This window comes from Salmo salar, chromosome 27 (genome assembly GCF_965601325.2).
Source record: "Salmo salar chromosome 27, fSalSal1, whole genome shotgun sequence".
NCBI classification, from domain to species: domain Eukaryota; kingdom Metazoa; phylum Chordata; class Actinopteri; order Salmoniformes; family Salmonidae; genus Salmo; species Salmo salar.
Window position 1 is genome coordinate 45,817,701 of NC_138317.1, and position 13,366 is coordinate 45,831,066.

The window sequence follows — 13,366 nt, forward strand, 5'->3', positions numbered from 1 at the left end:
TTTCAAAAAGGCTTTACGGCGAAAGCAAACCATGTGATTATCTGAGGACAGCGCCCCGCATAGAAAACCATGAGAAATATATTTCTACCAGGCAGGTGCGCCACGAAAGTCAGAAATAGCGATATAATTAATGCCTTACCTTTGAAGATCTTCTTCTGTTGGCACTCCAAAATGTCCCAGAAACATCACAAATTGTCATTTTGTTCGATAATGTCCTTCTTTATGTCCCAAAAATGTACACCAGTCTCAACTCGCCCAACATGCCTTCAAAGTATCTAATAAGTTACCTGTAAACTTGGTCCAAACATTTCAAACAACATTTATAATCCAACCTCAGGTACCCTAAAACGTAAATAATCGATAAAATATAAGATGGAATAAACTGTGTCTAATACCGGATAAAAACAACGTGTAGCGTGCTCCAGTTCACACCAAAACAGTAGAGTCCACCTCGAGTGACACTTACAATGAATAGGTCTACTTCATTTCTCAAAAGAAAAACATCGAACAATTTCTAAAGACTGTTGACATCTAGTGGAAGCCATAGGAACTGCAACCAGGTTCCTTATGAAAAGGGCATCCCATAGAAAACAATTGGAAAATCCTATGACCTCAAAAAGAAAATTCCCTGGATGGTTTGTCCTCGGGGATTTGCCTGCCAAATGAGTTCTGTTATACTCACAGACATTATTGTAACAGTTTTAGAAACTTTAGAGTGTTTTCTATCCAACTCTACTAATAATATGCATATCCTAGCTTCTGGGCCTGAGTAACAGGCAGTTTACTTTGGGCACACTTTTCATCCGGATGTCAAAATACTGTTTCCTTCCCCAGAGAGGTTAAAAAACAGACAAGAAAAACACCTTATGGAACAGCGGGGACTGAAGCAGCATAAACATAGGCACAGACACATGCACACCACACACACAATAAGATACACACTGTACACACACGGCAACCTGGATTTACTACTGTAGATATGTGATAATGGTGGAGTAGGGGCCTGAGGGAACACAATGTATTGTGAAATCTGTGAATGTATTGTAATATTTAAAAATAAAATGTATGAACTGCCTTACATTTGCTGGACTCCAGAGAGAGTAGCTGCTGCCTTGGCAGGAACTACTGGGAATCCATAATAAACCCCAGGAAGAGTAGCTGCTGCCTTGACAGGAACTAATGGGGATCCATAATAAACCCCAGGAAGAGTAGCTGATGCCTTGGCAGGAACTAATGGGGATCCATAATAAACCCCAGGAAGAGTAGCTGCTGCTTTGGCTGGAACTAATGGGGATCCATAATAAATCCCAGGAAGAGTAGCTGCTGCCTTGGCAGGAACTAATGGGGATCCATAATAAACCCCAGGAAGAGTAGCTGCTGCCTTGACAGGAACTAATGGGGATCCATAATAAACCCCAGGAAGAGTAGCTGCTGCCTTGACAGGAACTAATGTGGATCCATAATAAACCCCAGGAAGAGTAGCTGCTACCTTGGCAGGAACTAATGGGGATCCATAATAAACCCCAGGAAGAGTAGCTGCTGCCTTGACAGGAATTAATGTGGACCCATAATAAACCCCAGGAAGAGTAGCTGCTGTCTTGACAGGAACTAATGGGGACCCATAATAAACCCCATGAAGAGTAGCTGCTGTCTTGACAGGAACTAATGGGGACCCATAATAAACCCCAGGAAGAGTAGCTGATGCCTTGGCAGGAACTAATGGGGATCCATAATAAACCCCAGGAAGAGTAGCTGCTGCTTTGGCTGGAACTAATGGGGATCCATAATAAATCCCAGGAAGAGTAGCTGCTGCCTTGGCAGGAACTAATGGGGATCCATAATAAACTAATAAAAATACAGGAGACACCACCACCACCACCACTACTCATGTATCTGTTGGTAGAGACAGACAGTGTTGCTGTTCTGTACTGCAGGCAGCATGATGATGATGGTACTGATGGTAAATGGAGGAATGAGCACTCTCTGTCTCCCTCTCTCTCTGTCTCTCTCTCTCTCTATCTCTCTGTATCTCTATCTCTGTCTCTCTCTATCTCTCTGTATCTCTATCTCTGTCTCTCTCTCTCTGTCTCTGTATCTCTCTCTCTCTCTCTCCATCTCTCTCTTTCTCACTCTCTCTTTCTCACTCTCTCTTTCTCACTCTCTCTTTCTCTCTCTGTCTCTGTCTCTCTGTCTCCGTCTCTCACTCTCTGTCTCTGTCTCTCTCACTCTGTCTCTCTCACTCTCTGTCTCTCTCACTCTCTGTCTCTCTCACTCTCTGTCTCCCTCACTCTCTGTCTCTCTGTCTCTCTCACTCTCTCTGTCTCCGTCTCTCACTCTCTCTGTCTCCGTCTCTCACTCTCTCTGTCTCTCTCTGTCTGAATTTTCAATTCAATTCAATTCGCTTTATTGGCATGACGTAACAATATACATATTGCCAAAGGTTATTTTGGATATTTACAATATAAAAAAATAAAAATGAGAATCAAAATTGTCAACGGGACAACAGTAACAACAATAACCAAGGGTCAAAATAACCATACATTCAACAATAACAATAGCCATACAGTAGAGGACATGTGCAGGTTGGTTGGTCTGTCAGACACTGTCCCTCAACTTATGGCAGGCAGCAATGTAGTGCGCTGCCAACACACAGCTCTCTGCGTCCTCCCCCAACAGGACGGGTAGCCTATCCTCATCAGAGAGGTCTTTGAAACCTTGAATAAGGGTTTCAAATTTGGGGAAATGACACTCTAAATATTTTATATTTTTGACGTTTTGTCAGGAAATGCAGCTCCGTCTCAGGTTCTGCTGTTGTGCAGTGGTTGCACAGCCTTTCCTCTACAGGGAGCCAGGTTTTCCTGTGTCTACCCTTCTCAATGGCAAGGCTGTGCTCACTGAGCCTGTACTTTGTCAAGGTTTTTATAAGGTTTTGATCAGTAACCATGGTCAAATATTTAGCCATGGTGTACTGTCGATTTAGGGCCAGATAGCACTGCATTTTGCTTTGTGTTTGTGCTTGTGTTTCCCAATAAATAATGTAGTTTTATTTTGACTGTGTTGTAATTTGGTTTATTCTGATTGATTGGATGTTCTGGTCCTGAGGCTTCAGTGTGTGTCACGGCTGTCGTGGTGAATGTATGACCAAAACGCAGACGGGATGTGAATGCTCATCTTTATTTAATTAGAATAAAATGAATAAAATGAACACAAAAACAAAAAACAATAGAGCGACAGGAACAGTTAGCAAGCTAACATAAAGCAGTGCTAAAACAACAACCCACAAACCCCAGGTGAAAAACACACTCCTAATATATGACTCCCAATCAGGAACAACGATTTCCAGCTGTTCCTAATCAGGAGTCACAAGACTAACAAAGAAACAGACATACTAGAAAACACATACACAGACTTCTTCTGCCACGTCCTGACCAAAATACTACACAACTACTCCCTCTGCTGGTCAGGACGTGACAGTACCCCCCCCTAAAGGTGCAGACCCCGGAATGCACCTTAACACAAAAATCCCCAATACCACCAAAAAATAACACCCCCTAAACAAAAAGGGAGGGAAGGGAGGGTGGCTGCCGTCAACGACGGCACTAGTGCTACACCCCCCCTCCCCAACCCACCTATCCTGGAGGTGGCTCTGGTTCCGGCCTACTGTCCTCCAGACTGTAGGCAGACTCATTGGGTTCCGGGTCGTAGATAGACTCACTCTGTTGCGGATTGTAGGCAGACTCTTTCCGGTCAATGCTGTGGGCAGACTCATTTAGGTCATAGTTAACCTCTCTAGGGTCGGCGGGATGAAATCGTCCCACCTACTCAACAGCCAGTTGAATCCCGTGGCGCGTTATTCAAATACCTTAGAAATGCTATTACTTCAATTTCTCAAACATATGACTATTTTACACCATTTTAAAGACAAGACTCTCGTTAATCTAACCACACTGCTCGATTTCAAAAAGGCTTTACAACGAAAGCAAAACATTAGATTATGTCAGCAGAGTACCCAGCCAGAAATAATCAGACACCCATTTTTCAAGCTAGCATATAATGTCACATAAACCCAAACCACAGCTAAATGCAGCACTAACCTTTGATGATCTTCATCAGATGACAACCCTAGGACATTATGTTATACAATACATGCATGTTTTGTTCAATCAAGTTCATATTTATATCAAAAACCAGCTTTTTACATTAGCATGTGACGTTCAGAACTAGCATACCCCCCGCAAACTTCCGGTGAATTTACTAAATTACTCACGATAAACGTTCACAAAAAACATAACAATTATTTTAAGAATTATAGATACAGAACTCCTCTATGCACTCGCTATGTCCGATTTTAAAATAGCTTTTCGGTGAAAGCACATTTTGCAATATTCTCAGTAGATAGCCCGGCATCACAGGGCTAGCTATTTAGACACCCACCAAGTTTAGCACTCACCAAAATCAGATTTACTATAAGAAAAATGTTATTACCTTTGCTGTCTTCGTCAGAATGCACTCCCAGGACTTCTACTTCAATAACAAATGTTGGTTTGGTTCAAAATAATCCATAGTTATGTTCAAATATCCTCTGTTTTGTTCGTGCGTTCAAGACACTATCCCAATGGTAAAGACGGGTGACGCGCACGACGCATTTCGTGACCAAAAAAATTCTAAATATTCCATTACCGTACTTCGAAGCATGTCAACCGCTGTTTAAAATCAATTTTTATGCCATTTTTCTCGTAAAAAAGCGATAATATTCCGACCGGGAATCTGTGTTTAGGTTCAAAGACGAAAGAAAATAAAAACATGGGGTCGACTCGTGCACGCGCCTCAGCCCATTGTCCTCTGATAGAGCACTTGCCAAAAGCGCTAATGTGTTTCAGCCTGGGGCTTGAATTACATCATTCAGCTTTTTCCCGCCTTCTGAGAGCCTATGGGAGCCGTAGGAAGTGTCATGTTACAGCAAAGATCCTCAGTCTTCAATAAACAGAGTCAAGAAGCTCAAGGAATGGTCAGAGAGGGCACTTCCTGTTCAGAATCTTCTCAGGTTTTTGCCTGCCATATGAGTTCTGTTATACTCACAGACACCATTCAAACAGTTTTAGAAACTTTAGGGTGTTTTCTATCCAAAGCCAATTATTATATGCATATTCTAGTTTCTGGGCAGATTAAATCGGGTACGTTTTTTATCCGGCCGTGTAAATACTGCCCCCTACCCCCAACAGGTTAAATATACACTTGTTCAGTTCCGGATTGTCGACAGACTCACTTGGTTCCGGATCGTTGACAGACTCAACCGGTTCCGGGTCGCAGGCAGACTCAACCGGTTCTGGGTCGCAGGCAGATTACCTCAGTTCCGGGTCGCAGGCAGACCCCTTTTGTTCCGGGTCGCAGGCGGTCTCCCTCGGTTCCGGATCGCAGGCGGTCTCCCTCGGTTCCGGGTCGCAGGCGGTCCCCCTCGGTTCTGGGTCGCAGGCAGACCCCCTCGGTTCCGGGTCACAGGCAGACCCCCTCGGTTCCGGGTCACAGGCAGTCTCCCTCGGTTCCGGACTAGACACTGGTGCCGGATACTCTGGACTGCACACTGGTGCCGGACACTCTGGACGAGGCACTATTGCCGGTCTGACGCACTAGAAGCCTGATGCGTGGGGCTGGTAGTGGAGGTACCAGCCTGGGGACACGCACCTCAGGGCTAGTGCGAGGAGCGGGAACAGGCTGAATAGGACTAGGCTGACTCATGGGAAGCTTGATCCGTGGTGCTGGTACTGGTCGTGCCAGACTGGAGGTACTCATTTCCGGGTCAGCACGAGAGGCGGAAACCGGACAGACTGGGCCATGGAGGCGCACAGGTGGTCTTGCTCGCACCTCCTGCACAACCCGTCCTGGCTGGGTGGAACTAGCAGCCCTGTACGAGCGGGGTGCTAGTACAGGGCGAACCCAGCCCAGCCATCACGGGCTAGCTATTTAGACACCCAGCAAGTTTAGCCTTCACCAAAATCAGATTTACTATAACAAAAATGTTATTACCTTTGGTGTTCTTCATCAGAATGCACTCCCAGGACTTCTACTTCAATAACAAATGTTGGTTTGGTTCCAAATAATCCATCGTTATATCCAAACAGCGGCGTTTTGTTCGTGCGTTCTAGACACTATCCGAAATGGTAAATCAGGGTTACGAGCATGGCGCATTTCGTGACAAAAAATGTCTAAATATTCCATTACCGTACTTCGAAGCATGTCAACCGCTGTTTAAAATCAATTTTTATGCAATTTATCTCGTAAAAAAGCGATAATATTCCGACCGGGAATCTGCGTTTCGGTAAATAGAGGAAAAAAAAGAAAGACGGGGGCGACCAGTGCACGCGCCTAAGCCCACTGTCCCCTGATCGGCCACTTGAGAAAGGCGATAATGTGTTTCAGCCTGTGTGACACGTCATACGTCTGCTAGAACTCAAGGCTCTACTACTCAACCATGTGGATCAGTATATTATCAGAGAGAGAATGTGTTCTCAAAGACTTACCTAGCTAAATAAATGTTCATCATATAATAGTTGTCTAACAGTGTGTCATTTCTCCCTCTGTCTCTTTTCAACAGAATACTGTCACTGTGGACAGTTCTGTGAGTTGTTTTTTGATATTAGCCTATAGTGTATATCTAAAACTGTATATGTTCTCCTCTGTGTGTACAGATCTGGATGAATGCATTTGCAACATGACCATGTTACCTACATGTATCTAAATGACCATAAATGCATCTACATGACCATGTTACCTACATGACCATGTTACCTACATGTATCTAAATGACCATGTTACCTACATGACCATGTTACCTACATGTATCTAAATGACCATGTTACCTACATGACCATGTTACCTACACGTATCTAAATGACCATGTTACCTACACGTACCTACATGACCATGTTACCTACATGTATCTAAATGACCATGTTACCTACATAACCATGTTACCTACATGTATCTAAATGACCATGTTTCAAACATGTATCTAAATGACCATGTTACCTTCATGGCCATGTTACCTACACGTATCTAAATGACCATGTTACCTACACGTACCTACATGACCATGTTACCTACATGTATCTAAATGACCATCTTACCTACATAACCATGTTACCTACATGTATCTAAATGACCATGTTTCAAACATGTATCTAAATGACCATGTTACCTTCATGGCCATGTTACCTACACGTATCTAAATGACCATGTTACCTACACGTACCTACATGACCATGTTACCTACACGTATCTAAATGACCATGTTACCTACACGTATCTACATGACCATGTTACCTACATGACCATGTTACCTACATGACCATGTTTCCTACATGTATCTAAATGACCATGTTACCTACATGACCATGTTACCTACATGTATCTAAATTACCATGTTACCTACATGACCATGTTACCTACATGACCATGTTACCTACATGACCATGTTACCTACATGTATCTAAATGACCATGTTACCTACATGTATCTAAATGACCATGTTACCTACATGTATCTAAATGACCATGTTACCTACATGTATCTAAATGATCATGTTACCTACACGTACCTACATGGCCATGTTACCTACATGTATCTAAATAACCATGTATCTACATGACCATGTTACCTACATGTATCTAAATGACCATGTTACCTACATGACCATGTTACCTACATGTATCTAAATGACCATGTTACCTACACGTACCTACATGACCATGATACCTACATGTATCTAAATAACCATGTATCTACATGACCATGTTACCTACATGTATCTAAATGACCATGTTACCTACATGACCATGTTACCTACACATAACTACATGACCATGTTACCTACATGTATCTAAATGACCATGTTACCTACATGTATCTAAATGACCATGTTACCTACATGTATCTAAATGACCATGTTACCTACATGACCATGTTACCTACATGTATCTAAATAACCATGTATCTACATGACCATGTTACCTACATGTATCTAAATGACCATGTTACCTACATGGCCATGTTACCTACATGTATCTAAATAACCATGTATCTACATGACCATGTTACCTACATGTATCTAAATGACCATGTTACCTACATGACCATGTTACCTACATGTACCTAAATGACCATGTTACCTACATGACCATGTTACCTACATGTATCTCAATGACCATGTTACATACACGTACCTTCATGACCATGTTACCTACACGTACCTTCATGGCCATGTTACCTACATGTACCTACATGACCATGTTACCTACATGTATTTAAATAACCATGTATCTACATGACCATGTTACCTACATGTATCTAAATGACCATGTTACCTACATGACCATGTTACCTACATGTATCTAAATTACCATGTTACCTACATGACCATGTTACCTACACGTACCTACATGACCATGTTACCTACATGTATCTAAATGACCATGTTACCTACATGACCATGTTACCTACATGTATCTAAATGACCATGTTACCTACATGTATCTAAATGACCATGTTACCTTCATGGCCATGTTACCTACATGTACCTACATGACCATGTTACCTACATGTATTTAAATAACCATGTATCTAAATGACCATGTTACCTACATGTATCTAAATGACCATGTTACCTTCATGGCCATGTTACCTACATGTACCTACATGACCATGTTACCTACATGTATCTAAATGACCATGTTACCTTCATGGCCATGTTACCTACATGTACCTACATGACCATGTTACCTACATGTATCTAAATGACCATGTTTCCTACATGACCATGTTACCTACATGACCATGTTACCTACATGTATCTAAATTACCATGTTACCTACATGACCATGTTACCTACATGTATCTAAATAACCATGTATCTAAATGACCATGTTACCTACATGTATCTAAATGACCATGTTACCTACATGACCATGTTACCTACATGTATCTAAATGACCATGTTTCAAACATGTATCTAAATGACCATGTTACCTTCATGACCATGTTACCTACATGTATCTAAATTACTATGTTACCTACTTGTATCTAAATGACCATGTTACCTACATGACCATGATACCTACATGTATCTAAATAACCATGTATCTAAATGACCATGTTACCTACATGTATCTAAATGACCATGTTACCTACATGACCATGTTACCTACATGTATCTAAATGACCATGTTACCTTCATGACCATGTTACCTACATGTATCTAAATGACCATGTTACCTACATGACCATGTTACCTACATGTATCTCAATGACCATGTTACATACACGTACCTTCATGACCATGTTACCTACACGTACCTTCATGGCCATGTTACCTACATGTACCTACATGACCATGTTACCTACATGTATCTAAATAACCACGTACCTACATGACCATGTTACCTACACGTATCTAAATGACCATGTTACCTACACGTACCTACATGACCATGTTACCTACATGTATCTAAATGACCATGTTACCTACATGTATCTAAATGACCATAAATACATCTACATGACCATGTTACCTACATGTATCTAAATGACCATGTTACCTACATGTATCTAAATGACCATGTTACCTACATGTATCTAAATGACCATGTTACCTACATGACCATGTTACCTACATGTATCTAAATGACCATGTTACCTACATGACCATGTTACCTACATGTATCTAAATGACCATGTTACCTACATGACCATGTTACCTACATGTATCTAAATGACCATGTTACCTACATGACCATGTTACCTACATGTATCTAAATGACCATGTTACCTACATGACCATGTTACCTACATGTATCTAAATGATCATGTTACCTACACGTACCTACATGACCATGTTACCTACATGTATTTAAATAACCATGTATCTACATGACCATGTTACCTACATGTATCTAAATGACCATGTTACCTACATGACCATGTTACCTACATGACCATGTTACCTACATGTATCTAAATTACCATGTTACCTACATGACCATGTTACCTACACGTAACTACATGACTATGTTACCTACATGACCATGTTACCTACATGTATCTAAATGACCATGTTACCTACATGACCATGTTACCTACATGTATCTAAATATCCATGTTACCTACTTGTATCTAAAACTCTGTGTCTCCAGATCACACTGAGAAGTGCTCCACTATGCCCAACTCACCTGCGGATGTGAAAACACAATCCAGGTTAACTCCATCCACCATGCCTCCTCCTCCTCCAACCACCCAGGGAGCCCCTCGAACCAGCTCCTACACACCTACTACATGTAAGTACTGACACACACACACACACACACACACACACACACACACACACACACACACACACACACACACACACACACACACACACACACACACACACACACACACACACACACACACACACACACACACACACCAGCTGGGGAGCTAGATATGTGGCAGCATCACATGAAACGGATAGTGTATCCTGATATCACTATGAGACAGTTAAAACACTATCAAATAAAATATAAAATCCTATTGGTCACATGCGCCAAATAAAACAGGTTTAGACTTTACTGTTAAAAGCGTATACAGTCGTTTGTGAAATAAAAAGGACATAGTAAAACAATAAAACTAATAATGGGCCTATATACAAGGAGTAGTAACTCAGTAACTCAGTAATCATAGCTCAGTAACTCAGTAATTGTAACTCAGTGACTCAGTAATCATGGCTCAGTAACTCAGTGACTCAGTAATCATAACTCAGTAACTCAATAATCATGACTCAGTAACTCAGTAATCATGACTCAGTAACTCAATAATCATAACTCAGTAATCATAACTCAGTAACTCAGTAATCATGACTCAGTAACTCAGTAACTCAGTAATCGTAACTCGGTAACTCAGTAACTCAGTAATTATAACTCAGTAACTCAGTAATCATGACTCAGTAACTCAGTAACTCAGTAATCATGACTCAGTAACTCAGTAACTCAGTAATCATGACTCAGTAACTCAGTAACTCAGTAATCATGACTCAGTAACTCAGTAACTCAGTAATCATAACTCAGTAACTCAGTAATCATGACTCAGTAACTCAGTAACTCAGTAATCGTAACTCGGTAACTCAGTAACTCAGTAATTATAACTCAGTAATCATGACTCAGTAACTCAGTAATCATGACTCAGTAACTCAGTAATCATAACTCAGTAACTCAATAATCATAACTCAGTAACTCAGTAATCATAACTCAGTAACTCAGTAATCATAACTCGGTAACTCAGTAATCATGACTCAGTAACTCAGTAACTCAGTAATCATGACTCAGTAACTCAGTAACTCAGTAATCATAACTCAGTAACTCAGTAATCATGACTCAGTAACTCAGTAACTCAGTAATCATAACTCGGTAACTCAGTAATCATGACTCAGTAACTCGGTAACTCAGTAATCATGACTCAGTAACTCAGTAACTCAGTAATCATGACTCAGTAACTCAGTAATCATAACTCAGTAACTCAGTAATCATAACTTAGTAACTCAGTAACTCAGTAATCATAACTCAGTAAATCAGTAATCATAACTTAGTAACTCAGTAACTCAGTAATCATAACTCAGTAAATCAGTAATCATAACTCAGTAATTCAGTAATCATCACTCAGTAAATCAGTAATCATAACTTAGTAACTCAGTAAATCAGTAATCACAACTCAGTAACTCAGTAATCATAACTTAGTAACTCAGTAACTCAGTAATCATAACTCAGTAAATCAGTAATCATGACTCAGTAATTCAGTAAGCATAACTCAGTAACTCAGTAATCGTAACTTAGTAACTCAGTAATCATAACTTAGTAACTCAGTAATCATAACTCAGTAACTCAGTAATCGTAACTTAGTAACTCAGTAACTCAGTAATCGTAACTCAGTAAATTATAAACTCATGAAAGCGTGTCTTTGGAGCAATGAGCAGTCTTTAAAGCAACACTATACTACACTCTGAAGAGTTATACTATACTACACACTGAAGGGTTATACTATACTACACAGTGAAGGGTTAAAGTTATACTATACTACACACTGAAGGGTTAGAGTTATACTATACTACACACTGAAGGGTTATAGTTATACTATACTACACACTGAAGGGTTATAGTTATACTATACTACACACTGAAGGGTTAGAGTTATACTATACTACACACTGAAGGGTTAGAGTTATACTATACTACACACTGAAGGGTTATAGTCATACTATACTACACACTGAAGGGTTAGAGTTATACTATACTACACACTGAAGGGTTATAGTTATACTATACTACACAGTGAAGGGTTATAGTTATACTATACTACACACTGAAGGGTTAGAGTTATACTATACTACACACTGAAGGGTTATAGTTATACTATACTACACACTGAAGGGTTATAGTTATACTATACTACACACTGAAGGGTTAGAGTTATACTATACTACACACTGAAGGGTTAGAGTTATACTATACTACACACTGAAGGGTTATAGTCATACTATACTACACACTGAAGGGTTAGAGTTATACTATACTACACACTGAAGGGTTAGAGTTATACTATACTACACACTGAAGGGTTATACTATACTACACACTGAAGGGTTATAGTTATACTATACTACACACTGAAGGGTTAGAGTTATACTATACTACACACTGAAGGGTTATAGTTATACTATACTACACACTGAAGGGTTAGAGTTATACTATACTACACACTGAAGGGTTATAGTTATACTATACTACACACTGAAGGGTTATAGTTATACTATACTACACACTGAAGGGTTATAGTTATACTATACTACACACTGAAGGGTTAGAGTTATACTATACTACACACTGAAGGGTTATAGTTATACTATACTACACACTGAAGGGTTAGAGTTATACTATACTACACACTGAAGGTTTATAGTTATACTATACTACACACTGAAGGGTTAGAGTTATACTATACTACACACTGAAGGGTTAGAGTTATACTATACTACACACTGAAGGAAGGTTTAACATAGACGCTGCTTTGATTTCCTAGCTTTGTGTTATTTGTTACCAGATGTAGGTTAATTGCCTTGTTTCTCCCAGTATTGGAAATATGTGTGTGTGTGTGTGTGTTTGGGAAATTGATCAGACTGTCTAATCTCATTAGTCAATGCACTTTGCTGTCTTACTTATATCTGTATGTTACACATACACACTTAACATGTTTGTTGAATGGAAGAATACGTTATTTAATGCACAAATAGCCAACATCTATTACACTGTTCCATTGTGTTGTAAACCATTCAGAATAAGTGGTT

General features: G+C 40.2%; 1 protein-coding gene across 1 annotated transcript in view; it reads left to right on the top strand.

Moving 5' to 3' along the window:
- The window catches only part of LOC106589143 (protein CBFA2T1), a 96,140-nt gene that overhangs the window by 65,573 nt on the left and 17,201 nt on the right, over positions 1 to 13,366 (top strand). Inside the window, exon 2 of the mRNA XM_082970281.1 lies at positions 10,185 to 10,325. Within this exon, the coding sequence (XP_082826407.1) occupies positions 10,185 to 10,325 (141 nt within the window). The remainder of the gene's footprint in view (positions 1 to 10,184; positions 10,326 to 13,366) is intronic.